General features: G+C 46.1%; 1 protein-coding gene across 10 annotated transcripts; it reads left to right on the top strand.

Annotated features, from left to right (window-relative positions):
- The first annotated feature begins 354 nt into the window (after positions 1-354).
- Positions 355-26,905, top strand: ECHDC2 (enoyl-CoA hydratase domain containing 2). Of its 10 annotated transcripts, none has more exons than XM_032428757.1 (11): positions 355-798; positions 8,144-8,569; positions 13,802-13,869; positions 13,955-14,042; positions 16,386-16,472; positions 17,011-17,103; positions 18,466-18,522; positions 18,737-18,924; positions 23,720-23,770; positions 25,329-25,376; positions 26,248-26,905. In XM_032428757.1, the coding sequence occupies exons 2-11, from the start codon at positions 8,437-8,439 to the stop codon at positions 26,323-26,325; spliced, it is 891 nt and encodes a 296-aa protein (XP_032284648.1). In that variant the 5' UTR covers positions 355-798; positions 8,144-8,436; the 3' UTR covers positions 26,326-26,905. The 10 variants fall into 10 exon arrangements, with proteins under 10 accessions (XP_032284648.1, XP_032284681.1, XP_032284672.1 ...); XM_032428790.1 differs by having other exon boundaries at positions 17,014-17,103; XM_032428781.1 differs by having other exon boundaries at positions 355-793; positions 8,250-8,569.
- The last annotated feature ends 753 nt before the right edge of the window (positions 26,906-27,658 follow it).

The raw sequence follows: 27,658 nt of genomic DNA on the forward strand, positions 1-27,658 counted from the left end.
CTGCGTGTCCGGCTCCAAAGGCAGCGGGAAGGGAGGCACTCGCATCAATAGACGGCTCCACAGCGCGGGCAGACACAAGCCATCAAGCCCCTCCAGGACCACCTCGTCCAACAACGACTCCAGTGTGTCCATTGCTACTTCAGTTTGCAGCTCCCCGGGCGCCTGCGCACCAGGACACGAAGGGCCCTCCAGCGCGCAGACGCACTACGATCCGCAGCCCCGGGACGCGGATTGGACCTAGAGATCAGAAGAGGAGTTCCAGAGCGCCGGCGTGACATCACGCCCTTTGGGGGGTGGGCTCAGTCCGCGGGGCTCCAGCGCCATTGGTCCGGAACCCCGCAGTAACCAGGGGAACTGCGAACAGTGTAGGGGCTGCTTCCGGTTCGAACACCCGGAACCGCCGCCTCTAGGGATGGGGGTCGCTCGGGCAGTTATTCTCCCGTCTCTCCTGAGGCTCCCTCAGACAGAATCTTAGGCAAGAGAGCCCTGGGCCACCACTGCCTGACCCAGGGTGGTCCCTAGTCAGAGGGAAAGGGAGCCCTACTGGTCCGGGATGGGAAGAAGAAGCTGGGGGGAGTGGTCAGTGGTTTGGCCACTGTGCAGAGCTGTGTTGGTGTAGGAACCCGGTACAGGCCGGGGGCTCAGAAAAGGTTGAGTGGAAAGGAGAAGTAGAAATCTGAAGGGGGATCTTGTATGTCTTCGTCGGATGTGGAACTGTGATATCTGGGAGTTGTTATGGGGGTAAGCGTCATCCTGGGGAGTGCGGTCGTCAGCTCCTGGGAAAACGGAGTTGGTAAGGTGGGTGTGGGAAGACGAGAGCATACTCTTTCTGTTCGCTACCAGGAACTCTATAAGCGCTGTCAAGCAACACCTCCTTAAGCTTCTTTAAAAAAAAAAAAGAAAGAAAGAAAAAGATTTTATTTATTTGACAGAGAGAGAGAGAGAGAGAACAAGCAGGGGGAGAAGCAGAGGGAGAGGGAGAAGCAGGCTCTCTGCTGAGCAGGGAGCCCGATGTGGGGCTCTATACCAAGACCCTGAGATCATGACCTGAGCCGAAGGCAGATGCTTAACCCACTGGGCCACCCAGGCGCCCCCCTCGTTAAGCTTCGTAACAGCGCTGTGAGGTCAGTGGTGTTATCCTGTTTTGCAAATGAAGAAACTGAGGCTCGAAGAAGTTAATTTGCCCCAAATCAAATAGCCAGCAAGTGGCAGAGTGAGAAAGAAACCCAGACACTCTGTCTCTGGAGCTAAATTATAGAGTTTGAGATTTGGAACGGGTTTCAGAGGCTCTTCATTCCAGGCGCTGCAAATGCAGATATCTGCAGGGGCAAGTCTGATGGGTTGGATTGGGCTGTAACTGAAAATCAATTCCCCTTTTGAAAGGAAGGCTCACTTAGCTCCAACCGACTTTTTTCCTGGAGCACTTCTCTAAAACCATGACAGCCAATCAGTCTGACGACCAGATGGCCAGATGCCTCCCTTGGGCCACTATTTAGGGTTCCCTGAATCTATCCATGGAATTGACCATTGAAAACAATCTAAAAATAGGCTACTCTGATCTCATTTTGAAGATAGGAGGACTAATGTCTAAACAAGACTGTTACGTCTGTGCTAGAATCCAGATCATTTTTCTCATTTCACCACTGTCCCTTCAGGGAATTTGTTCCTTGTATCCACTTAATGCAGTGTGGGAAAATTTTTGTTTAATTGAACGGTACTTAAAAGACATCTATGTCTTTTGTACTTCAGAGGTATTATAAAATGTCATTTGCAGTTTGCCTTGTGGGAAGATCAATGTAACATTGCTACAAAACAACAGTTCTCAAATATTTTTTGATCTCAGGACACCTTTATGCCCTTACCTCAAAAGTGTTTTGTGTATATTATATCTATGATATTTACCATATCAGAAATTAAAGCTGAGAAAATCTTAAAACATTCATTTATCAGCTGTTTAAGAATAACAGTAAACTTGGGGTGTCTGCATGGCTCAGTTGGTTAAGCATCCGCTTCTTGGTCATGATCTCATGGGTTTTGAGATCCAGCCCCATGTTGGGCTCCATGCTCAAAAGAAAGTCTGCTTAAGATTATCTCCCTGTGCCCCTCCCTGCACTTGTGCACTTGCTCTCCCTCTCTAAATAAAATAAATCTTTAAAAAATAACAGTAACCCGTTACTTCTGAATATAAATAATAATTTTAATGAAAAATAGCTATGCTCCCCCCCAAAAAATATTGGTAGGAAGAGTAGCATTATATTACATTGTCTCAAATCTCTTCAATATCTGGCTTGATAGAAAATAGTTAGACTATCATTTCTGCTTCAGCAACCAAACTATTGTGTCTTTTGACTGATGTATATGAAGAAAGTCTGGTCTCACACGGATTTTTAATTGCCTCTTCAAATAACTGTAGACATTCTTTTTTGATACTACACTAAAACTTAGCAAGTGGTAATTTCTTGAAGGGTATGTACAGCGTGCCATCTGAAACCATACTGATGAATTTTGTACTCTGTTATGTTAAAATCCATTGGTTTGGGACGCCTGGGTGGCTCAGTCGGTTAAGCGGCTGCCTTCAGCCTGGGTCATGATCCCAGGGTCCTGGGATCGAGTCCCACATCGGGCTCCTTGCTCAGCAGGGAGCCTGCTTCTCCCTTTCTCTCCCTCTGCTTGTGCTCTGTCAAATAAATAAAATCTTAAAAAAAAAAAATCCGTTGGTTTATCTTGCCCTTTGTTCGGATATTTTACCCAAGTATGATTTTATTACATTAGGCATTGGTCATTTGGAAAATGTTAGTTTACTGAGTTAAGCAAATCTTCCAAATGTTGACATTTCAAATTCCATAATGTAATATCAAGTGGAATGTCAGTATACAATATCAAGAAAGTCACATTTGTGAGTATCACCACCTATCTCATTTTTTAAGAAAAAAGTTTAAACTGCTAAACTCAAAGTAGTAGAAACAAGCTTTCATTTGGGCAAAAAATACTGTCAGTTGTTTTGTTGAAGGGACAGACTCACTTTTTTTTTACAAATTTGAGAAAAATGTCTGTGAAAAACCCAAGTCTGAATAACTATAGTTTGTTAGCTGTTCATTCAAGTAAAATTGGCATTCTATATGTATGTGGCTAGTTCAGCTGGTAACTCAAACACACGAGTGTTTTCTAGGATCAGCTATTATACTTTGGCTTGTAGCAGAAGTGCTTGATGTGTACTTTCCATTTTGTCACATAATATTAAAAAGATATGTACTCATGGGATGAAATTGAATAAAATTAACTTTTACTATTTCATAAGGACGAAAAAAAACAAAATAGAAGTCCATGGAAGTGGAGAGGGACTAGTAAGATAATAAAAGTTGCTGTTAATGCTGAAAAGATTGGGAAAGAACATTTCCATTTTCAATGTGGAGGACTAGATAATAAAAAAATTCTCCTGCCAGGGCACCTAGGAGTTGGTTGAGCTGGCAGCTCTTGATTTTGGCTTGGGTCATGATCTCAGGGTCCTGGAATCAAGCACCACGTTGGGCTCCATGCTCAGCGGGAGTCTGCTTGAGGATTCTCTCTCCATCTCCCTCTGCCCAACCAACCCCCTGCTCATATGCACTCTTTTGCTCTCTCTCTCTCAAATAAATAAATCTTTAAAAAGAATTTTTTTCTGGGGCACCTGGGTGGCTCGGTCGTTGGGCGTCTGCCTTCAGCTTGGGTCATGATTCTGGGGTCCTGGGATCGAGTCCCGCATCAGGCTCCTTGCTCTGCAGGAGGCCGCTTCTCCCTCTCCCGCTCCCCTTGCTTGTGTTCCCTCTCTCGCTGTCTCTCTCCCTCTCTCTCTGTCAAATAAATAAATAAAAATCTTAAAAAAAAAAAATCTAGAAAAAAGAATTTTTTCCTACCAAGAAACACCCAGAAATGCTGGATAAAATGCAATAAATATTCTTTTAAATGCATACAGTATAGAGGAGGGGCGTTTTTTCTTTTAATTTTATACCCATCTGTACTGTTTGAATGTTTTGACTTTGTATATTACTTTTTTAAGACTATTTGAGAGAGAGAGAGAGAGCATGAGCTGGGGGGAGGGGCAGAGGGAGAAGCAGACTCCCCACTGAGCAGGGAGCCCAAGATGGGGCTTGATTGCAGGACCCCAGGACCCTGAGATCATGACCTGAGCTGAAGGCAGATGCTCAACCCACCAAGCCACCCAGGTGCCCCTGTGTATTACTTTTATTTTTACTGTGTCATGTCTTTAATTTTTGTCGTGTTTTGTTTTCATTTTCCTTATTTTGGGGGTAGATAATACTCACCACATGAATTAAGATTCAAAAAATACAAAAGGTCAAACTGCCAAAATTCTCCCTCCCACCCCTATTCCGTTTCCCAGTTCCTCTCCCTATCCTAGAAATATTTTATGTAACTACAACCAAGTAATGTTCGTTGTACATGCACACCTGAATGGTGTTATCCCCCTCTATAACACACATTTTAGCTTTCTTTACATGCTATTTCACATCTTAAATTTTTCATACAACAATAGATTTTGAAGATTATATCAGTGCATAAAGAGCTGCTTGTGTTGTTTTTTTTAATAACTTCCTAGTGTTCAGTTTATGGAGGTACCATACTTTATTTAACCATTCCCCTATTGGTGGATATTAAGATGGTTTTCAGTGGCGCCTGGGTGGCTCAGTCAGTTAAGTGCCTGCCTTCGGCTCAGGTCATGATCCCAGGGTCCTGGAATCGAGTCCCTCATCAGGCTCCTTGCTCAGCTGGGAGTCTGCTTCTCCCTCTCTTTCTGTCTGCCATTCCCCCTGCTTATGTTCTCTGTCTCTGTCAAATAAATAAATAAAATTTTTTTAAAAAATGATGGTTTTCAGTCTTTTGTTATTATATGGCATCCTGCAGGGAGTCTGTTTCTCCCTCTGCCTGCCGCTCCCCCTGTTTGTGCATGTATCATTGCACACCTGTGTGGGTATGTCTGTAGGTTAAATTCCTAAAAATGGAATTTGTGGGTCAAAAAGGAGATAATTTATAGTTCTGATATATATTGCCAATTGCTCTCCATTAAAGACATTCCTACAGCAATGTGAGAGTATTTGCATATATTCTTTTATAACTAAAACAATAGTTTTATTTATTTATTTTTAAAGATTTTATTTATTTATTTGATAGAGAGCACAAGTAGGCAGAGCGGCAGGCAGAGGGAGAGGGAGAAGCAGGCTCCCGTTGAGCAGGGAGCCCGATGTGGGGCTCAATTCCAGGACTCTGGGATCATGAACTGAGCTGAAGGCAGATGCTTAACCGACTGAGCCACCCAGGCGCCCCTAAAACAATAGTTTTCAAAACTTATAATTCAGAAGAGATTACTGAGGAATTACTTCTGCTTAAAAGCAGCAGGATTAAAAAGGACAAAAATATTATTACCTATAGCCATATTGTTATTACCACTGTTCTATCCCCATTGCCCCTCTGCTGATTTTCCTTGGAGTCTCAGGAACAATAATAATGTAGAGGAAGGGGGGCACCTTGTTATTTTAAAAACCAGGCACCAAATCTCTTAACAAAAGAAATTCTGTGATTGGTGTATTAGTTTGCTAGTGCTGTCATAATAAAGTACTATAGATTGGGTAGCTTAAACAGCAGAAATGTGTTTTTTCACAGTTATAGAAGCTGGAAGTGTGAGATGAAGGTGTCAGCAGGGTTGATTTTGTCTGAGGCCTCTCTCCTTGGCTTGCAAATGGCTGTCTTCTCCCTCTGTCTTCACATGGTCTATCTTCTCTACTTATCTGTGTCCAAATCTCCACTTCTTGCAATGACATCAGTCATATTGGATGAAGTTCTACCCTAATGACCTCATTTTAACTTAATTACCTTTTATTTTTTAAAAGATTTTATTTATTTATTTGATGGAGAGAGAGAGCACAAACAGGGGGAGCGGCAGGCAGAGGGAGAAACAGACTCCCTGCTGAGCAGGGAGCCCGATGTGGGGCTCGATCCCAGGACCCTGGGAACATGACCTGAGCCAAAGGCAGCTGGTTAACCCACTGAGCCACCCAGGCGCCCCTTAATTACTTTTTAAAGACAGTCACACTGTGATATAGTAGGGAATAGGCCTTCAACGTATGAATTTAGGGGGGACATAACAGTCCATAACAGCATTAACCTCATTAAGTATGAGAAGTGGAGTCCCACAGTTGCTCCTCAGCCTTTCTTTCTTATGCAGTCTGTCTCTGTTATTTAAGGAGTGAAAGAATTAGAGTTGTGTCCAGGAATATATAGAAAAGGGACACAGAGGGATGGCCGGATGATCCATGATCTGAATTAATTCATTGGAAGCAAAGGCAAGGGATCAAAAATGACTAGGACTGCTAAAAACCCCAATTAATATTTTAGGTCACAGAGAGGAACTTAGAGTTTCCCATTAGACCCAGGAAGGAGATGAGAGCCCATTTTTGTTAAAACCTTAATGGACATAGTGATGACCCCAGCAAGCACCAATGGCTTTAAAAAGAGAAGATTTTATTTCTAGATCACCTAACAGTCCAGCCATTGGTTGGAGGTGTGGATTGTTAGTGACTTTGGGGTCATCAACAAGTGGAAGGTGGAGGAGGGAGAGTGTGCACTGAATACTCCTTATTGATCCGCCCAGAATGAACTAAACAGGGCCTCTGACAACTGCTGCACCAGCAGTTTGGGTAGATAGTGGAGCAGAAGCTAGGGACTCACAGTCACAAACATTTTTGAAATCTAATTATTGAGCATAAAATTGGGATGATTGAAGCGTAACTGAGCAGTGAGGGAGTGAAGTCCATGAATGCAGACAATGCCAGAATGAATAAGTGAAATGACATTTTAAAAATGAAATAACATTTATTGGGCATTTATGTAAGCAAGGTTCACACCCCCCCATTCAGTCATCATAATACCACCATGACATGGTAACAAAGATACTCTTCTTCACCCAACTCTAGCCACACTCCTCTGAGCCTCACCCAACTCTAGCCACACTCCTCTACTAGGCCTCAACGTTGACCTACAAAGACTTAAACACTAATATAGTTTCTAGCAACTCCAGGCCACATTCCTAAGATGACCCTAGCCCCCCTTAAAGTGACTGCATGAGAAATATAAGCCAGCTATAGAAATTAATAAAGAGAAGCCTTGCGTATATTGGTGTTGGTTTTCCCTGTAAAACAAAACAAAACATTAAGTTATCAAAAAAAAAAAAAAAAAAGAGAGAAACCTTACTAAAATGCAGTCAGGAGGCTAGAAGGCGGAGCTCTGGTGCTATACCACTGGACATCAATCACAGGAAGAATTGTCAATTATAGACCCATCAGGAGAGGATGTACATTGTATCTCCTTCCAGAAATCCAGTAGGTCAGCAGCTCAGCTGATGAGAAACCCTGTCACCCTGAACTCTTGCTTTTCTCCAGTGGGTTTTGGTTTCAAAACAACCCCTCCCAACTTCTCTCCTCCGTTGGACTAACCTATGGTTGTATCCTGTGGCTTGTTTGTCTCAAATCGCAATTCTCTGCTATTCCCAAATAAACCTATTTTTGCTGGTAAAATAACTTTTATTTTTAAGGTCAACACTGCCAAAAGAATTTACTGCTTGTTCCAGCCAACACCTGAAGACAACCCTCCCCAACCCTCCCCCCCCCCACTTTCTGTGGGAGCCTAATTTTGGATAAACCTCCCTTAGCTGACCCAGACAGGTTTAACCTGGCCAAACGCGTTCCATGATTTTTGTAACTTTTCACTTCCCTGATTCTATTATACAGGCCCGGTTCACCCACCTCCATATTCCCTCCTCCGTTTAAAACTCTCAGCCCCCTCTGTACAAACGGGAGTTTGAGCTCATTTGGTTAAGCGTCTGCCTTCCGCTCAGATCACGATCCAGAATCGAGCCCAGCCTCTGGCTCTCCGCTCAGGGGGGAGCCTGTTTTCTCCCTCTCCCTCTGCCTGCTCTCTGCCTACTTGTCTCTCTCTCTCTCTCTCTCTCAAGTAAATTTAAAAAATCTTAAAAAAAAAAAAAAGTTTGAGTTCAGTTCACACTGGATAGTCCCTTTTGCCGTAGTATATTTTATATTACTGAGTAAAACCTGTTCTCACGACTTTAACCAGCCTCCCCCTTTATCTTTGACAGTAGTCACTATTACGATCCCCGCTTTACTGATGACAACACTGACACTTAAAAGAGGTTGACATCCAAAAAAAAAAAGAGGTTGACATCCTTGCCCCCCGTCGCTCAGCGGAGCTGGGTGGGCTTCGCCTAGCCAGGGCTCCAAGTCTCCAAAAGGCAAGAGGCGTAGAGAACCGCTGTGGGCTCTGCGCCAGGAGGTGGAGCAGTTGCGAAAACCTGCGGCCCAGCTGCGAGCTTTCCCCGGCAGCGGACCGAGCAGTGGAGGGGCTCTTGGCACCTTCCCAGCCTGCGCCCAGATGCTGCGCGCCCTGACCAGCGCCCTGCGCCTTCCACGCCCCTGGAGGCCCCTTCGCACGCGCAGCTGCGCCTCCCACGGAGCTACCGGCGACCCCGAGATCCAAGTGCGCGCCCTGACCGGCCGCGACCAAGGTAAGTGCGCTGTCCCCGGGAGCGCCCAGGAGGCGCGGGAAGACAGACCGGTAAGGGGAAGGCGGGCCGCTCGCGGCGTTTGAGGATTTGATCCCCGGCTGCGGTTTCCCAGTCAAGGCTCCCCAAACCTTTTGTAAGGCCGGGGAGGAGGGTGACCACCTTACCAGCCGGCCCGACCCCTAATTGCGGTGGAACTCTACGTCAACCTAAGTCCCTTCAGTCCCCCATTCGGTGGCCTGGGGCTGTGAAGGAGGGGAGAGGAACTCGCGCAGGGATAGGACGAGGCACCAGCGACCCACCGCTTCCACCCCAGTAACTTTAAAAGGCCAGTTGTCCGTCCCGGCCTAGAGTCCTGGCTCGGTTCCAGCGGGGCAGGCGGCGGAGCCAATCCCGCCGGCCAGGCAGGGCCGAGTAGGGGGGAGAGGAGAGCAGAGGATGGGGCGTCAGCTGCGCACGGCTCCCTGCTCTCTGGCCCTGCCCACGCTGGCCGACTTTTGTGCCCTTTTGCGTCAAGGAGAGAAAGTTCCCGCTGGTCACTGGTGACGTGGTTTGGAGCCTATGGCCAAGAAAGAATTCTGGATGCGAATTTGGTGCAAAAAGTGGTTTTATTAAAGCGCAGGGACAGGACCCGCGGGCAGACAGCGCCCGGGGGTTGTGAGGAGTGGCTGATTATATAAGATTTTCTGTCCTATGGAGGGGTGGGTAATGTTAGGGCTCCAGGAATCTATAGGTTTCTGGAGATTGCTTTTTTTTTTTTTTTTTAGAAATCATTAAGACAGTTGCAAACTGCTGGAGACTCAAGTCCTGCGGGACTGTGATCCCTATCAGTTAACCGTTTTTTTCCCTTTCCTTTGTGCTGGGGCAGCCAGGAGTCCCTGAGGAATGTCACACACATTCCACCTGGGCCAGCGGGGGTTGGGGGGGAGGTTGCTGCGTGTTAGCTTGTGCTTTGCCCTCAGCTTGCCTTCTGCTCCCTCATCAACGGGCAGAGAACATTTTCCGATTGCACCTGTTGTGTTGTTTTTGGGGGGTGAGAGGAGACCAAAGTGCATTCAGTGGCGTTACACGCCTCAGTCCGCTGCCTGTTACCATCAGGGCAAAGCCATTTTCTTGGCTTTACTTTCTCCCCAATCCCAACCCCTCTCCCTAAATTTGATGTAACAGAGTTTGTGCTTTAATTTACATAGTTCTAATGTACATAGATGGTGTCCTACTATACATTTTCTATTTATTTCTTCCTTTTTTCCCTGCTTGAGTCTAAGGTTTTTTTGTTTTGTTTTTGTTTGTTTTGACAACAGAGAGAAGTTTTTTTAAAGATTTTATTTATTTATTTGACAGAGAGAGACACAGTGACAGAGGGAACACAAGCTGGGGAGCGGGAGAGGGAGAAGCAGGCTTCCCACAAGCAGGAAGCCCGATGTGGGGCTCAATCCCAGGACCCCTGAGCAGAAGGCAGATGCTTAACGACTGAGCCACCCAGGTGCCCCCGGAGAGAAGTTTATTAAGATACAGAAAAAGCTCTCTATTGACTCTTCCGGGGAGCAAGAATTTTCTGTCCCCTTCAAGGTCTTTCTAGCTGGACTAAATTGACATGAAAATTCACACAGGAGAAAATCAAATTTAATTTTGAATGTACAGGGAATTCACACAGAATGGAAATTCCCAAAACAGGCAAAATGAGATATATATATGTCACTCTAAACTAAGGAGAAGAGGGTAGGGGTCTGGGACTTCAGATGGAGGGAATGCAATTCACAGGAAGATAAAAGGAGTAAATGTTTGGTAAACAAATGTTTGCTGGGCCACCCAGGAACAATGGGACATAGAGGACTTTGATCAAACAGGCAATGGAGTGCCTGGGTGGCACAGTCGGTTAAGGGGTTAAACTTCTGAGTCTTGGTTTCAGCTCAGGCTCAGCACTCAGCAAGGAGTCTGCTTAAGACTCTCTCCCTCTCCCTCTGCCCCTCCCCGCCTGCTTGCTCTCCCGAGCTCTCCCTCTCAAATAAATAAATCTTTTAAAAATATATTTATTTATCTTTTTATCTCTAAGATCTTTTTTTAAAAGATTTTATTTATTTGAGAGAGAGAGCGAGAGAGTGAGCACGAGTGGGAGAAGAAGCAAAAGAGGGAGAGGGAGAAGCAGACTCCCCGCTGAGCAGGGAGCCCGACTCCAGCTGAATCCCAGGACCCTGGGACCATGACCTGACCTGAGCCGAAGCCAGACGCTTAACCGACTGGGCCACCCAGGTGCCCCTCAAGCAAATAAATCTTAAAAAACAAACAAAAAAAAACAGGTCTTGCTAGGTTCCTCCCAGTCTACCATACCTAGTTCATAGTAATATAGTTATCTATGGTGATAGCTCTCGTCCTGGATCAGATCCTCTATCTAAATTCTTTTTAGGCAGTTGTGGGGGAGGTAAAGAGCTTTTCCTGAATCTGCTGGGTTTGATTGCTTAACTCAAATAATCTTCATGCCAAAGTGACCCAAGGCAGCCTGTCCTTGGCCCCTACAACTCCCACCTACATTACCTAGCCTGTGATCTAGGCCATCCAAACGTAAGTGACCCGAGGTCAGCTGCTAAGGAAATTATTAGCCAGTGGCATGGTGGGTTTGGTAAGAGTGGAGATGGGGTATGGTACAGACCTATCCCCACTGCAGAGGTCCCGTAAGGGCAATGTTCTCAGAATCAGGGCTCAACTAAAAGCTTAAGGACCATGGCTGAGTCCTCTCTTACTTCTCCAGGACCTGACATGGAGTAGTACAAATTGAATGAAAGCCAAAGATGCCCTGTCTGGCTCCTCACAGCACCCAGCTTGAAGTTCTTTCCTTTTATTGAATCCTGGAATTTTCCTTAGCATCTATGCCTTTTTCCTGCTCACTGTACCCACAAACTCTGGCTAAGCACTTATGGGCATTATATATATATATTTTTTTTTTTTTGAGATTTTATTTTTAAGTACTCTGTACACCCAGTGTGGGGTCTGAACTTACAACCTCAAGATTAAGTAAGAGTCCCATGCTCTACCGACTGAGCCAGCCAGGTGTCCCAAGGCATTATTTCTTTAAATCCTCATAATGGGGGCGCCTGGGTGGCTCAGTCGTTAAGCATCTGCCTTCGGCTCAGGTCATGATCCCAGGGTCCTGGGATCGAGCCCCGCATCGGGCTCCCTGCTCAGCGGGAAGCCTGCTTCTCCCTCTCCCACTCCCCCTGCTTGTGTTCCCTCTCTCGCTGTGTCTCTGTCAAAGAAATAAATAAATCTTTAAAAATAAATAAATAAATAAATAAATCCTCATAATGGCCTTTTTATTATTTCTATTTATGGATCAGGAAATTGAAGGCCAGAAGAGTAAAGCAACTTGCCCAAAGCCAATGGCTAAGCTGTGACTTGAGCCAAGTCCCCTATTTGTATTCTGCAGGGAGGAGATAAAGATGGAGAGAACAGATAGAGATGAAATATGGGAGACAGCCAGAAAGAAAGGAGACAGAACAGGAAAGTGAAGAGGAGAGAGGAAAGTTTCTATCAATCTCAGAACGTCATGACCATGATAGTTTTCTATTGCCACATAACAAATTACTACAAACTTTACTGCTTAAAATAATATACATTATCTTATAGCTTCCGTAGGTGAGAAGTCCAAGCACAATTTACCCAGATTCTCTGCTTCAGGGTTTTACTGAGCTGCAATCCAGGAGTTGGCCAGGGCTGTGGTCTCATCATAGGCTTGACTGAGGAGAGATCTGCTTCCAAGCTTCTCCCGTTGATAGAATTCACCTCCTATGGTTGTAGGACTGAAGCCCTGTTTTCTTCCTCTTGGCCTGGGGGCCATTCTCAGCTCCTGGGGGCTGCCTCTAGTTCCTTGCCACATGACCCTCTCTGTAGGCCCACTAGTTTGTCTAGTGTACCCTAGCAAGACAGAGTCATACATACATTGTAACCTAATCATGGAACTAACACCTCATCACCTCTGCCATATAATTGAACCCCAATCTTGGAAGTGACATTTTATGATCTTAGCTGCATTCTGTTGGTTAGAAGCAATTCTCCTGCCCACACTCCAGGTAAGATTATTGAGGATATGAAGATTGGGCCCAGTCTAGGGTCTCTCTGCCACAAAGACCTTGGACCTCTACACTCTGACATGGTTTTTCTGTATCTACCAGAGTTTCCCTTCCCCAAAGTTGCAGCATTTTCTTTCCTGGAGCACTAGAGCTGGAGAAGACCTTGGGCACATCTTTCTGTGGGACCTCCAGGCCTGCTGGGCTCAAAGAACTTTTTGAAGGTTTCTAGGGAAGCTAAGGAGCCCACCTAGTCTGAATGTTATGGTTTTCTCTCCTGAACCACAGTTCTCTAACTCCTGGCTGGAAACTCTGTCCCTTGAGAGCCCTGAAACTTTCATTGTCCCTTCCCTGTGTCATAAATCAACTCACACTGAGAATGCCATCTTAATAAATACTGCTTGTTCCACAGACAAGGCTAAGAACCCTGGGATAAAATAATAAGAGGCCTTTGAAGGCTAAAGGATTGGTAAACACAGGAGGGAAAACAGCCAAGAAGGTGTAAGAGTATTTGAGCCCTTGCCCAGAGCCGGTCTCTCTTCCCTACAACTGGCCCAGATTGTGGGGGTGAGTTGAGGCTAGAGTGGGAAGCAATGGCCAGATTGGGGAAGGGGGGCATCTTTTGGGTGGTATTAAGGAATTTGACTTAATTTTGGTGAAAAGAGAAAGGGAGGGACATGGCTGGATTTGGGTTAGAAAGAGGATTCTGACCCAAATGAGGGAATGAATGTGGAGTGGGGAGGAGGAGCAAGACTGAAGGCAAGAGGGCCAGTTGGGTGATTCATGTAGTAGAAGACAGCCCACACCAGGTTACTGGCTGCAGAGAGGGATATTAGCCAAAAGATCTGAGATCTATTTAAGAGGTTGAATTGGTTAAGGAGACTGAGTAAATTTCATGGGTGAGGAAGAGGGAGCAACAGGACAGACTCCTGGGTTAATAGAGCATTTGCTCACCAAGGGTACAGGAGAAAGACCGATCCATGGAGTTTACAAGCTCTTCCAGTTCTGTGAGGCAGAAAGAACAAGGGGTTATTCTCTCCTTTTTATAGTCAGAGAAACTGAAGCCTGGGTGTATGTGACTTGCCTGAAGTCACAGTGCTCATGAAGGTAGAGGTTGCCCAGAACCCAGGCTGCAGGCCTACTGGCTCACCCAAGGCTGCCCTGTCACCTGCAGGAATCACTGAGATTCTGATGAATAGACCGAGTGCCCGCAATGCCCTGGGGAACATCTTGGTCAGCGAGGTGAGAAAGGGCAGACCTCAGGGTGGGTGCGGGGGTGCTGGGCCGGGGCTGGACTGGGAGGTTTCTGACAAGGTCTCCTCTGCAGCTGCTGGAAGCTCTGGCCCAGCTACGGGAGGACCAGCAAGTGCGTGTTCTGCTATTCAGAAGTGGAGTGAAGGGTGTGTTCTGTGCAGGTGGGTTTCCTCCCCTGCCCCTACCACGGGGCTCAGCAAGATACCCTCAGCCTACAGGGGGTTGGAGGCTTAGGTCAGCTCTAGCATAGGACTTACTATTCCCATTTTACAGATGTGAACTCAAATACTCAGACATAAAATTCCTTGCCTAGTGTTACACAGCTAGTAAGAGGTAGAACAGAATTTTAACTTGGCACCTCTGACCCCCAAATCCTTATTCTTTCTGCTACACCATGCTCTGTTCTGACCCTTCATTGAGGAAATGAGGAAACTGAGTCCAGTGACATTCACAAGGTCTGTGGCCAAGATGGGACTCTGTGCCCCTTTGCCCACCCACAAGATCTCAGTCCCTGTCACCATAGCTCTCCACCGCCCCTGGACAATTTGGTCCTCACAAGAGGACAAGCACCATGAACTTCTGTCTCAAAGACAAGAAACGTCCCATCCCCACAACAAGAAGCAAGTGAGTGAGAGATATGCTGGGCTAAGAACCTACTCTGGGTGATTGGGGAAGGGACAGCAGTGGTCAATGGGGAGGTGGGAAGAGGCCATGGGGCGCTGTAGGAGGTCTGGGTCTGTCCCTGACTTGCTCTGGAATCCTGGGATCGCCCCTATTCCTCTCTGGGCCTCAGTTTCTCCATCTGTCATTGAGGGGTTGGAACTAATCAAAGACTTGCAAGGGCTCTCAGCTCTGACTTCCTAATCTCAGACTTGAAGAGAATATATTCACCCCCTACTCCTACCTCCAGCCCCCTGCCATCTGGCCTTAGATGACACTACTCTCACCAAGGTCCTTGCCCACCTCCATGCCACTGTGTCCTGCCCTTGCTTCTCAGTTCTCATCTTACCTGACTGCTCAGCCTCCTTGGACCACACTGACCCCTCCTGTTAAAAAATAATCAATGTCAGCTATTTCTCAATAAAACTGGAAAGAAATAATACATTTTAAATATTATTTTATACATTTAAAATTGTGGTAAATATATACAGTACACAGAGTTTACATTTCAACCATTTTTAAGTATAAAATTAAGTGACTGAGTACATTCACAAGGCCATGAAACTATCACCACTGTCCAGTTCCAGAGATTTTTCATCATCCCAAACAAATTCTGTACTCATTAAGCAATCCCTCCCATTCCTCCTCCCCCCAACCAGCCCCTGATAATCTCTGTTGTACTTTCTATCTCAATCAATTTGCCTATCCTAGGTACCTCATACAAGTGGAATCATGCATGTCCTTTTGGGTCTGGGTTCTTTTACTTAGCATAACGTCCTCAAGGTTCATCCATAGTATAGCATGGCAGAACTTCATTCCTTTTTATGGCTGAACCATATTCCATTGTTTATATACTACAGTCTATCTTTTTTTTTTTTTTAAGATTTTATTTATTTGTCAGAGAGAGCACAAGCAGGGGGAGCGAAAGGCAGAGGGAGAAGCAGGCTCCCTACTGAGCAAAGAGCCTGATGTGGGACTCGATCCCAGCACCCTGGGATCATGACCTGAGCCAAAGGCAGACGCTTAACCAACTGAGCCACCCAGGTGCCCCTTGTTTATCTATGTTGATGGGCACTGGGTTGTTTACACCTTTTGGCTATTGTGAATAATGCTGCTATGAATCACGGCAGGCAAGTCTCTTGAGTCTTTGCTTTTAATTGTTTTAGGAGTGGAATTGCTGGATCATATAGTAATTCTACGTATAACTTTTTCAGGACCCACCTGAGTGTTTTCCATAGCAGCTGCATCATTTCCCGTTCCCACCAGCAATGCATCAGGGTCCTCCACACCCATGCCAGCACTTGTTTTCTGCCTCTGTTGTTGTTGTTTATAATAACCATCCTAAATGGTGTGAAGCTGGTTTCTCATTGTGGATTTGACTTGCATTTCCCTAATAACTAATGATGTTGAGCATCGATTCTTGTGCTTATTGACCATCTGTATGCATCTTCTTTGCAGAAATGTCTATTCAAGTCCCTTGTCCTTTGTGGTTTTTGTTGTTGAGTTCAAGGAGTTCTTTATGTATCCTAGATTATTACTACCTTATCAGATATGTGATTTGCTAGTATTTTCTTCCATTCTGTGGGTTGTCTTTTCACTCTCTTGATAGTGTCCCTTGATGCACAAAAGTTTTTAATTCTGATGTCCAACTTATCATTTTGTTGTTGTTGCACCTGTCCTTTTTTTGACACACAACCCCCCTTTTCCTCCCTGGCTTCCTTGACCATGCTTTCCTGATGTTTCACCTTCCTCTCTGGCTGCCGCTCCTCAAGTTTCTTGGCTGGATCCTTCAATGGCCTGGGATTCAGTAATGGGTCATGTCACCAACCCCTCACCGTCTGCAGGTGCAGACCTGAAGGAGCGGGAGCAGATGAGTGAGGCAGAAGTGGGGATCTTTGTCCAGCGGCTCCGAGGCCTGATGAATGAGATTGGTGAGGTTCTTGGAGTGGGTTGGAGGAGGGCATTCCATAGGAGTCAAATTTCACCAAGCATGCTTTCAGGCTTCGACAATTACTGTTCCTTTTGCCTGGAATTTCCCTCCTTGGCCGCCTGAACTTTTTAGTCATCCTTTAAGACCACCAGGAAGCTTTATCTCGAAGCTTTATCAGAGCACTGATCACCCTGGGTCATCATTGCCTGTTTATAGGTCTGCCTTCCCCATGTCTATTCAGTCTATGTTCCCAGCCCACCGAGTATGGGGCTTGACACAGAACAGAAAGGCTGGTCCCAGGGAGGCCAACAGGAAAGTGGGCTTGAGTGGGGATCATCTAGCCCATCTCCCCACTCTAGTACCCCAGCTGATTCCCCAACTTTCCCCAATAGGAAAACCTACTTCTAAGATAACCTGGCTGAGGTACCAGGTAATGTTCCAAACCTGGGACCAATGAGGCCATAGCCCCTCCCCAGCCTTGAGTCCCTGTCCTGGTCCTGCCAGGGCCTCTCAGGCTGAGCCCTTCTTCATCTCCACAGCAGCCTTCCCTGCGCCCACTATTGCAGCTATGGACGGGTTTGCCTTGGGCGGAGGCCTGGAACTCGCCCTGGCCTGTGACCTCCGAGTGGCAGGTACTGGGCAGGAGGAGAGGTGGGATAGGGTGAGGAGGCAAGTGTAAGTAAAACAGAGTAAGTCTGGGGACTTTGCAAAGCTAGCCACTACTCTGGGCTTTCCAAACAGCAGCAAAACTAGAGAAAGACGATGTGGGAGATCCAGAGTTTGGGTGTAAGCTGGTTCCCCTCCTGGCCCAGCCACCGACCGCTGTAGCACCTGTCACCTCCCAGAACCAGCCTCCCTCATCTCAAGAATGCTTCTACCAACCCCAGAGCAACTGGCTAGAGGACAAAAAGAGAACAGAGAGCGGAGACTGAGGACAAAGATTAATTGTTCAACTTTCCAGTTCTATGCAAGCCAATTCTGTGTCATGTTTTGCACAAAGACAGTCACAGGGGCAGTCTGTCACCAGTCCAGCTACTCACAAACATGCCTGGGCAGGAACATTGCCCTCTGGTTCACTCTGGCACCAGCCAAGGTTTGCATTACTTGTTCAGAGCGGTTGAGCTTTGAAGAGTGGAGGGAGGGGATGAAGATAATTGATCGCCCTTCTAGGAGGCAGTTAGAAAAAGTCCGAGGGCTATCTGGTGCCACTCTCTTCTCTTCCCCTCGCTGCTTTCTCCTGCCACTCCAGGTGTATCTCCAGGCATAGAGGTAGCTTGTATCTACATGAGAAGACATCAAAATACCAAGTCGGGTTATGCTCCAACTTGCTTCTCAGGGGCCCATGTTTAGGGCAACTAACTTGCAGGGTTTTGGTAGATAGCGGAGAGAATATAAAACCCCTTATAGGCAGGAGTAATGGCCATTCCCTGCAGCCACACTGTATGGTTCAGATGGCCTGTGAGGGGATTCAGGAGAAGCCTGTGGGGTGGGACGCTCCAGGAGAACTCCTTAGAGGACACAGAACTCGGAAGGAGATGTGGACTGGAACTCAGGGAAACACAGGCTGGTGAAAAGCTGAGGGAATAACTGGTAGGAGCAGGAGCCTGAGGTAAGGGTCAAGTGAGACAGAGAATCCATTACCCCACAAACAGGCACTGGGCAACTTCCAAGAATCCCTTCCTTGTTACAAGCACCATTACCTCATTTGATCCGTAGCAGCTCTCTAAGGTAATCCTATTTTTTCCACCTGTGAATGAGGCTCAGGGTGAGATTGGCCTGGATGCATACCTTCACTCCTGGGAAGTAGGATGAGGGCCTGGGCTTCCGGACTTCTGTGCTAGGGCTCTTCCCAAGGCAGAGTCTGGAGAGGTCTGTTATGGCCCATGAAGTGGTTGGCTGGAGGGCTGAGCAGAGCCTAGAGGCAGATGTCTCTTCCCTCTGGGGACTGGCCCTGCAGGATAGTGTGGGTGCTTCACTCTGTTCTGTTTAAGCAGCTTCCTCAGCTGTCATGGGGCTGATCGAGACAACCCGAGGGCTCCTCCCCGGAGCAGGTAACTGTACCCATTGCACCCATCCTTCTCTTACTTAATCCCACTCTCTCCAGGTTACTTCCCTGCTTTCCTCTTTTGCCTTGTGCTCTGGGCTCTGCCCTTCCATCCTAACTCAGAATCTGCTCCTTTGAGAAGTCTTGGTTGACTCCCAAACTGGGCTTCTCTGGGCTCCCACTTCCCATGTGGATTTACTAACCCTGCTCCATCCCGGCAGGAGGGACTCAGAGGCTGCCTCGATGCCTGGGGGTGGCGCTGGCAAAGGAGCTCATCTTCACAGGCCGAAGACTGAGTGGTGCACAGGCCCAAGCCCTGGGGCTGGTGAACCACGCTGTTTCCCAGAATGAGGAGGGCAACGCCGCCTACCATCGGGCACGGGAACTGGCCCAGGAGATCCTGCCCCAGGTGTGGCTGCAGTCCAGCACAAGAGGGAGGGCCTGTGCCATGGGGGAGGGAGGGGGGGTGCAACTGTGGGGAGGCCAGGGGGTATGTCCCATGGGGCCACACTAGATCCACTTATCCAGACTTACATTTTATTTATTTTTTTAAAGAGTTTATTTATTTATTTGACAGAGAGACACAGCGAGAGAGGGAACACAAGCAGGGGGAGTGGGAGAGGGAGAAGCAGGCTTCCCGCTGAGCAGGGAGCCCGATGTGGGGCTTGATCCCAGGACCCTGGGACCGTGACCTGAGCCAAAGGCAGACGCTTAACGACTGAGCCACCCAGGCGCCCCCCAGACTTATATTTAAATTGAATTAAAAATTTAGTTTCTCTGAGCACTTGCCTGGCTCAATCAGTAGAACACACGATTCCTAATCTTAGGGTTGAGATCAAGTCCCACACTGGTGTACAGATTACTTAAAAATAAAAAAAATTTAGTTTCTCAGTTACGCTTCCCCATTTCAGATGCTAATGGCGACATATGGCTAGTGCCTACTACATTGGACAGTACTGCAATAAAATGTCCCCAAAACTAAAAAAGCAAAATTCTAAAGCAGATAAAGAACAACCAGCTTATCTTTTCAGCCACACTGCAGGGTGGAGAAATTCCTGAAATACATCATGTAAGACATGTGTTAGGACTCAGCCTACATGTACCAGGACAGGATCTGGCTGATGGGGTCTCCAAGGACCTGGGAGCCTCTCACTGCTGGCTTCTCACTACTCTAAGAGGACCAAGAGGGATGTCCCAAGTTTCCATATGAAAGCAGCGTGAAATGGAGCTAGGTTTTATAATTTATAGTAAATACTGACTTAGCCAATATGGAGCACTTCCTATCCATCAGACACAATCCTATGTACTTTAAAAGTCTCTGAATTACTAGGAGAGTCTAGCTGAGTTGATTATCCCTGTTGTATCTGTGATATAACAGACCCAGAAACATTAAGTGACTTGCTCAATCAAGGTCACAAAAAAGTGATTGCAATACCAGAAAAAAAGACAATACTGGTATTTGGGCTTTTATTTTGCATAATACAAAATACAATATAAAAACTGGCATTCTAAAGAGTGCAGGGGGTGTCTGCCTTCGGCTCAGGTCATGGTCCCGGGGTCCTGGGATCGAGCCCTGTATCAGGCTCCCTGCTTGGTGAGCCTGCTTCTCCCTCTCCCTCTGCTGCTCCCCCTGCTTGTGCTCTCTCTAATAAATGAGTAGAATCTTAAAAAAAAAAAAAAAAAAGAACCACTGATGTATAGTACCCTTTTAAAAAAAATAAAGAGTGCAGAATATTATTAAACTCAAACTAAATATCAAATGCATTTCCAACACAAAAAATTAAACATGTTACAAAACAAAGATAAAAGTTTATAAAACTGTTAACCATATATTATTTTAATATTAACAGATGAAAGTATTTTAATTAATCACAAAAATTTTATTTCAGAAAAAAATCTGTCTCCCTTAAATTTAAATAATCCTTCTTCTAACTTGGAGGTCTTCTTTGAGGGTAAAGATTATAACTTTAAAAAATTAATAGTGAGTTCGGTCTAAAAGAAAGCATTTGTCTTTTCTTTTTTCTTTATCACATACAAACGGAATCTGATGCTGTTACCTAGACCATCTTAAAGCTGCCAGGTTTCTGTTACACTTGAGCAAAAAGTCTCTGAACCAACACAAAACTCTTGAGTGACTCAAGGTAGTGTGTGGCTGACTGCACTTCCACAGGGGGGCACGGAAGGGGGGCAGCGGCTATAGCAAGCAAGACTTGTGGACTGTGGGGTTTGTCTTTTTGCATGAACTGAATGCAAGGAGTCAGATTTCAGATTTTTTAATATACTAAAGCAATGGTATTCTACTAATTACTAGTATTTCAGTACTTAAAGCTAGCTTTGTATACCAAGACACCAGCTTACCAAAAATTAGTTGTACATTCACTAATCCCAATCTTTAATTCCTAGCAGAGTTACTGGGTGCCAAGAATGAGAGGGTTCCTGGATGGGGTGAGTGCTGGGGATGGTGTGGTAGTGGGCTATTCTCTAGTGCATAAACCACCAAGACTAGGGAGCCAAATGGTGTGTATATATATATATCTCCATACACTCAGGAAAAAAATATTATATTTTCAACACATACACACATACCATATCTATATAGTTTTTACTTTTCTTTGGTGAGAAATCAGTTTATTAGGTAGTTACCTAAATAATAATGCATATTCATAACAAGCAAAACAAATAGAACAGAAGAATATAGGGCATAAAGTAAAAATCAAAAATAGGGTCGGGTGCCTGGGTGGCTCAGTTAAGCATCTGCCTTCAGCTCAGGTCATGATCCCAGGGTCCTGGGATTGAGTCCCACATTGGGTTCCCTGCTCTGCAGGGAGTCTGCTTCTCCCTCTGCTCCCTCCACCCCCGCTTGTGCTCACTCTCTCTCTCAAATAAATAAAATCTTAAAAAAAAAAAAAGTAGGGTGACCCAGGTGACCTTGTTTTCCCAAGGCTGTCCCAGTTAAAAGCGAAAGTCCCACATCCTAATAACTCTCAGTCCCTGGCAAACCAGGATAGGTGGTCACCAAAACAGCTTTCAATTCCCCAATCCCTCTCCCCAGAGATGACCACTGTTTTGTTTTTTTATTTTTTTTGAGATGACCACTGTCAACTTACACACTCTTCCAGAAATTTTCATTGTATATATAAGAATATATATTATGCACATATACTCACATATCTAAACAACTCTGAATTCCTTTTAAGATGGTTTGGGGGACAAGGAACACACCTTTAGAGGCTAATCCAGTTCTAAGAGACATTTGAAAAACATGAAATTAAAATACACATAGTAAAGAATTCAATATACATAGTAAAGAATTCAAACAGTATGGAAAAGTATAAAACAAAAAGTGAAGTTCTCCATTCTGACTCTTCCCAAAGGCATGTCACGCCAACATCTTTTACACAAAGGAGATAACAATATACATACTTAGTATGCACCTTGATTTTTTTCACTCAATATTTTGGAGAGTTTCCCATTTCAGCACATACTTACCGACCTCATTCTTTTAAATAACTGCACACTTTTTCATTCACAGTACAGATGTGCCATCATTACTTAACCAGTACTCTAATAATGAACATTTATGTTGCTTTTTGCTACTGCAAAATAGCTGGAGTGTATAACTAAACATCTTCATGTACTTCTAGAAGTACATCTGTAAGGTAGATTCCTACATAGAATTACAACATCAGGGTACATACATCCATCTAATAACATTTGCCAGTTCTTGCCAAGTTGCCTTCAGAAGCACTGTACCAATTTACTCCATTAATAATGTATGCAAATACCTATTTCCTGAATCTCAGCAATAGTGGGCATTATCAGCATTTTATGATTTACCTATTCTTAGGTGAAAGGGGGCACCTCATGGTTTTGAGCTACATTTCTTTAAGAGTAAAACTGAAAAATCCTTATGTTTATAACCCCTTTTCTGTGAACTACCCTTGTGAATATTTGTTAAAAAATTATGCCAGATCTTTGTAAATCAAGGACATTTGCTGGTCAGAAGTATCACAGGGGCGCCTGGGTGGCTCAGTCATTGTTGAACATCTGCCTTTGGCTCGGGTCATGATCCCAGGGTCCTGGGATCGAGCCCCGCCTCAGGCTCCCTGCTCAGCAGGAAGCCTGCTTCTCCCTCTCCCGCTCCCCCTGCTTGTGTTCCCTCTCTCGCTGTGTCTCTCTCTGTCAAATAAATAAATCTTTAGAAAAAAAAAAAGTATCACAAATATATCTTCTCAGTTTTTTACTTTTGTCATTTATTCATGGCATTTTTCCCTACAGGAGGTCATTCATGTTTATGTAGCTAGCTTTTTCATTTATGGCTTCTATGTTAACAGACTTAAAAATCTTTTTTTCTGAGAAAGCTGTACTTACAGAAACCTCAAATAATACAATACAAGCAATAGAGGAAGTAAATGCAGTCTTTGCCAGGAAGTGAAGCTGGGTATGGAGTGCCAGGCCCTGTAGTGGCACAAGTTAATTAGAAGCAAGATCAGTGACGCAAAGGTGGCCACTTTGATGCACTTGCTTCCAAGTGGCCGTGTAAAATGGCCCCTTGGGATCTCAACCCAGGCCGGTCAGACTCCACAAAGCCCAAGTTCCTAATCTTGACCTTTTGTTTACTCTGCTGGGATGAAACCTTCTTGCAGTGGAGGCTTCTATCTGCCAAGATGAGAGGGGTAGGGGAACACAGCAACAGTGGGAAAGGTGACTGGGAACCAATCCAAGTGTCACCACTCTTTGGACAAACATGGCGAAGTGCTTCACCTCCCTGAGTCTCAATTATAAGATGGCACCATCCTTGAAGGGTGGGTAGCACCATTAGACAAGTCTGTGGGTAGGAAAACACTTTGTAAATGGTAGCATGTTATACACATTGGTGGGATGGATTAAATGACAAGAACCTCAGATAGTCAGAATTGGGAGGATCAGGGATCAGTCAGGCTTCCTTCATTATAGGTAAGTATGTCAATATGGTGGCTAACTGAACATTAAAAAAAAAAAGACTATCAACCAAGAAGTAGTAGGTACTAACACTAACAAAATGTAACAGTCAGTAGAATAGCTGGAACTTGACCCAGACCGATCTACCTGTCCATGACTCTTCCCCCACCATGAAGCTCTGTCCCTCTCTTTATTCCAAACCCCCGTCCCCCGCCAACTATCAGCACCAATCCCCTCAACCAAGCCTTTTCTATTTTCCCTAGGCACCCATTGCTGTGAGGCTGGGCAAAGTAGCCATTGATAGAGGAATGGAGGTGAGCAGGCTCTGGGTCAGGACTTGGGTCCACTAACGTCAGTGGGGTGGCTGGGAGGCAGTGCTTTCACGTCAATGCAGGCTGAAGGCACAGCTGGAAAGAACTCAGAAATGGGACTCTTCTAACAGACACTGAGTCTGACCTCTCTCTTTGTGCCTGAGTTTACCCACCCATGAAATGTAAAGTTCGGCCAGATGACATTCTGAATTACATTTTATCTTCATCTCTCTCTGCTAGAGAGAAGGTAATTGAGGTCCAGAAAGGGTAAACGACTTGTCTAGGGTCATACAGCAAGTGAGTAATAAGAACGAAGCTCTGTGTGGCTCCCAGGCCATGTTCTCGGGTTTGTGCTGGTGGTAAAGGTGACCTCAAAGATAGAGCTCAGGGTAGTGTCTTGGATGCAAACTAATCCATCCTTACACAACTTACTCATCAATTCACTCGTTACACACTGAATCTAGACCTGAGCTGAGAACACGGACACAGAGATCAGTTAAATATGGTCACTGTCACCAAGGTGGGGAGAGAGGACAGATGCACACAGAATCACTAATACACTAATACAAGGTTAAGGATACCAAGCAGGGGTGCCTGGCTGGCTTGGTCAGTAGGGCATGCAACTCTTAATCTTGGAGTTGTGGGTTCAAACCCTACATTGGGTGCAGAGGTTACTTAAAAAGGGGGGGTATCAAGAAGATACCCTGGAGGGGTGAGAGCTATGATATCGATGTGGCTAGTGGCTACTACTGGGTAGTGTTGGGTTAGAGATGTTTTGTAGATTGAGGCCTTGGGAAGGATTAGGGTTTGAGAAAAAGAATGGTATGAGCAAAAGCACAGAGGTGTATAAATAAGCAACTTGACTGAATGGGAGTGAGGAATGAGTGAAACTACATAGCACAGAAGTTAGGGGCAAAGGCTCTGGTGCTAGCCTGCCTGGGTTCAAAGACCTGCTTTTCCATATACTGTTGTGACCTTGACTTTCTATGCCTGATTTCTCAGCTGTATAGTAGGGATAATAACCCTTGCTGTAAAAGTAGATGAGTTCATACACACAAGGTACTTCTCTTAGAACAGTGCTTATAAGTGGTAGTAGCAGTAAGCACTGGGCAGCAGAGGCTGGAAAGCTGCCAGAGGCCCGGCCATAGAAGCCTAGGACGTTATTCCTCAGGGCAACAGAAAGCCTGTGAAGTTCCCTCACCAGGAGGGACAGGAGGCATGGAGAGGCGGCCACCGGCTGTGCAAGCACAGCTCACTTACCCTCCTCCTCAGCTCCCCAGGCTGAGTGCCATCCTCCCCGCTGTTTTCAAAGCCCCCCCACCCCTTTGTCCCAACATTGTTTTATCACTGTTACAAACGGTGTTCCCTCTCCAGGTGGGAAATGCCTTATCATAATCACCTCTGTCCACATGGACTAGCATACAGTAAGCCTCAGTAATACTGCACCAGACGAATCCGTGAACAGTAGGGAATGGGGGTGTAGGCAGTAGGGTGCGCTGCACCCAGTGCAGACGGAGGTGGCTAAGGTCAGGCTGATCAGGGCACCACTTCTTTCTCACAGGTGGACATCTCATCAGGGATGGCCATTGAAGGAATATGCTACGCCCAGGTACGTGACTGCTGCCAGTCCGCGCACACTTCCAAGCAGAGGCCAGGCCAAAGTGGGGAGCCTTGTGCCATATGTGACCAATCTAGTAGGTTCCTCCTAACCTGAAGAGTTAGACTCTGGACCACTCCCTCTTAGAATTAGCCCGGGGCAGTCCTAGGGAACCCACCTGCTTCTCTCTGGGACTGCTGCCTCAGCCATCTAATCGTGGCACAGCCTGCCACACTCGGTGCACCCAGAATCACGGAGCACACAGGTAGGTGCCTGTCAAAGCACCACTTCCACTCTCTGTACCGGCGGCTGCTGTAGCGGCCAGGCTGGAGTTGGGATGTCACGGCCTTGGTTATAGCCTGCAGGCTGTGTGTTCAGTGGGGGTGAGGGGGGGAAGGAGGGGTGACCTGGGGCTGACTTATTTAGCCCTGGACTCCTGGGTGAGTCAAAAATACTAATCTCTAGAGGTTAACAAATATCCACAATACTCTTAAACAAGGAGTCCTGGAACTTGCAGAACCTGGTGTGAACTAACTATACACCAGACTCAAAGCCAGCTTTCTTACTGCAAAACTTAACTGTTTTTCTCTACTAAGCAGCCGCATATCAGACTGCTGCAGACTATCATCTCTCTGGGGCATGTAAGCAGTGTGCAAGAGACTAATGTGATAGGCCACGGATGCTAGAGATGTGGCCTGCCTTCCCCAGGAGACCAAGGAGCCACTGAGGCCCATACCTCTGCCTGGCCCATTACCAGAGTCAAGAGACAATGGAAAGACGTGGACTCTGACCTTGTCAGGGGGTAGACAAGTTTGAGCACGTCTTTATTGGCCTCTGGCCCTGCAGCTCCCCCCAAAATTAATACTCTGTCTTGTTGTTTCAGAACATCCCCACTCAGGACCGCCTAGAGGGCATGGCAGCCTTCAGGGAGAAGCGGCCCCCCAGATTTGTTGGCAAGTGACTCCCATTTAACTATAAGCATGGGAGACGCCTGCCTTCCAGGGCAGGATCCAGAAGGAAAATGAGCAGGGTGACTGTTCATCATTTCACCTCTCTGGGCTTCAGTCTCCTCACAAGGACAAGGACAGATATAAAACCACTGGAACGGTGTTTGACACCAAGGTACTGCCGATGTCACCTACAGCTACATTCCTAATCCCTCATCCTGGCTAGATAATCACTGGGGTCAAGTTGGCTTTGGAGAGTATGTCTCTCCCTACTCAAACGGTAAACTAAGGATTAAAACAGACCACTCTGGGACTTCGTATTATTGGCTCTCAGGCCTGACCTCTGCCTCTCAGTTATCGGGTGCTCACCAGAGATGGCAAATGTTGTAAGAACCCTCCAGTTTCTTCCTCTGTACAACAGAGATAATACAGAAACCCTGGTAGTGGCTGAACAGGCATCAGGGATCAGACTGCAGATCCCAGCTCTCTGCCATTCACTGTGTGCCTCAGCTTCCTCATCTGCAAAATGAAACTGCTGTGAGGATTAAAAAAAAAGCCTATGCCTCATGTTCAATAAACCTGAGTTATGATTAATGTACAGTGTTTTTAATAGAACCAAATGAAATTATCACTGAGAAAACTTTTTGTGAACTCTATAGGGTGGCAGGCAATCTTCGATGGCTGCAGTATATAGCCCTTAGGAGCACTGAGAAGGGAGCATTAAGTCTGAGGGAGAGAACAAAGGAAATGGGCAGGTAACACTGGAGTGAAGCCCGAAGGTTCAACAGACATTTGTGGCAAGGAGAGGGGGGCTGAGGGGGAACAGCAAGAGTGAAGGTGAGCAAGAGGACGACACACTTAGAAATGATGGGGCTTGATAAACACATATGCACACTAGCTAGCCCTCCTCCTAGACCAAGGTAGAGAAGGCTGCATCTTACGCTGCGGCCTTATGGCCATTCTTTAATTCATCTGAGCTTCCGGCGCCTAGGTCTGACCTAGAGACACTAAGCCAAGGGCACAGATATATACTCCCTCCCCCCCATTGTTGGTATGCTGCTAAATACAAGTGTGCCCAAGGCTGGGTGCTCTTTTCCTGGAAGGAAGAGTAAGAGAAAAGTCCAGGCCATAAAACCAGAACCAACCATATTAGCTGGAACTATGCATTAGCTCTAACTACTCCGGAAAGTAACAACCTTACTGAACGTCCTTTTTCTCATCTGTGAAATGAGGAGAATACAACTTATCTCTCCCAGAGGACTGTTGTGAATGAAATGAAACTTGGAGGGGTGCCTCAACAGGCACTAGTTCCTACCACATTCTCTCACATTAGCAAGAGCTAGTATC

Source organism: Phoca vitulina, unplaced genomic scaffold (genome assembly GCF_004348235.1).
Source record: "Phoca vitulina isolate PV1807 unplaced genomic scaffold, GSC_HSeal_1.0 scaffold2, whole genome shotgun sequence".
NCBI classification, from domain to species: Eukaryota; Metazoa; Chordata; class Mammalia; order Carnivora; family Phocidae; genus Phoca; species Phoca vitulina.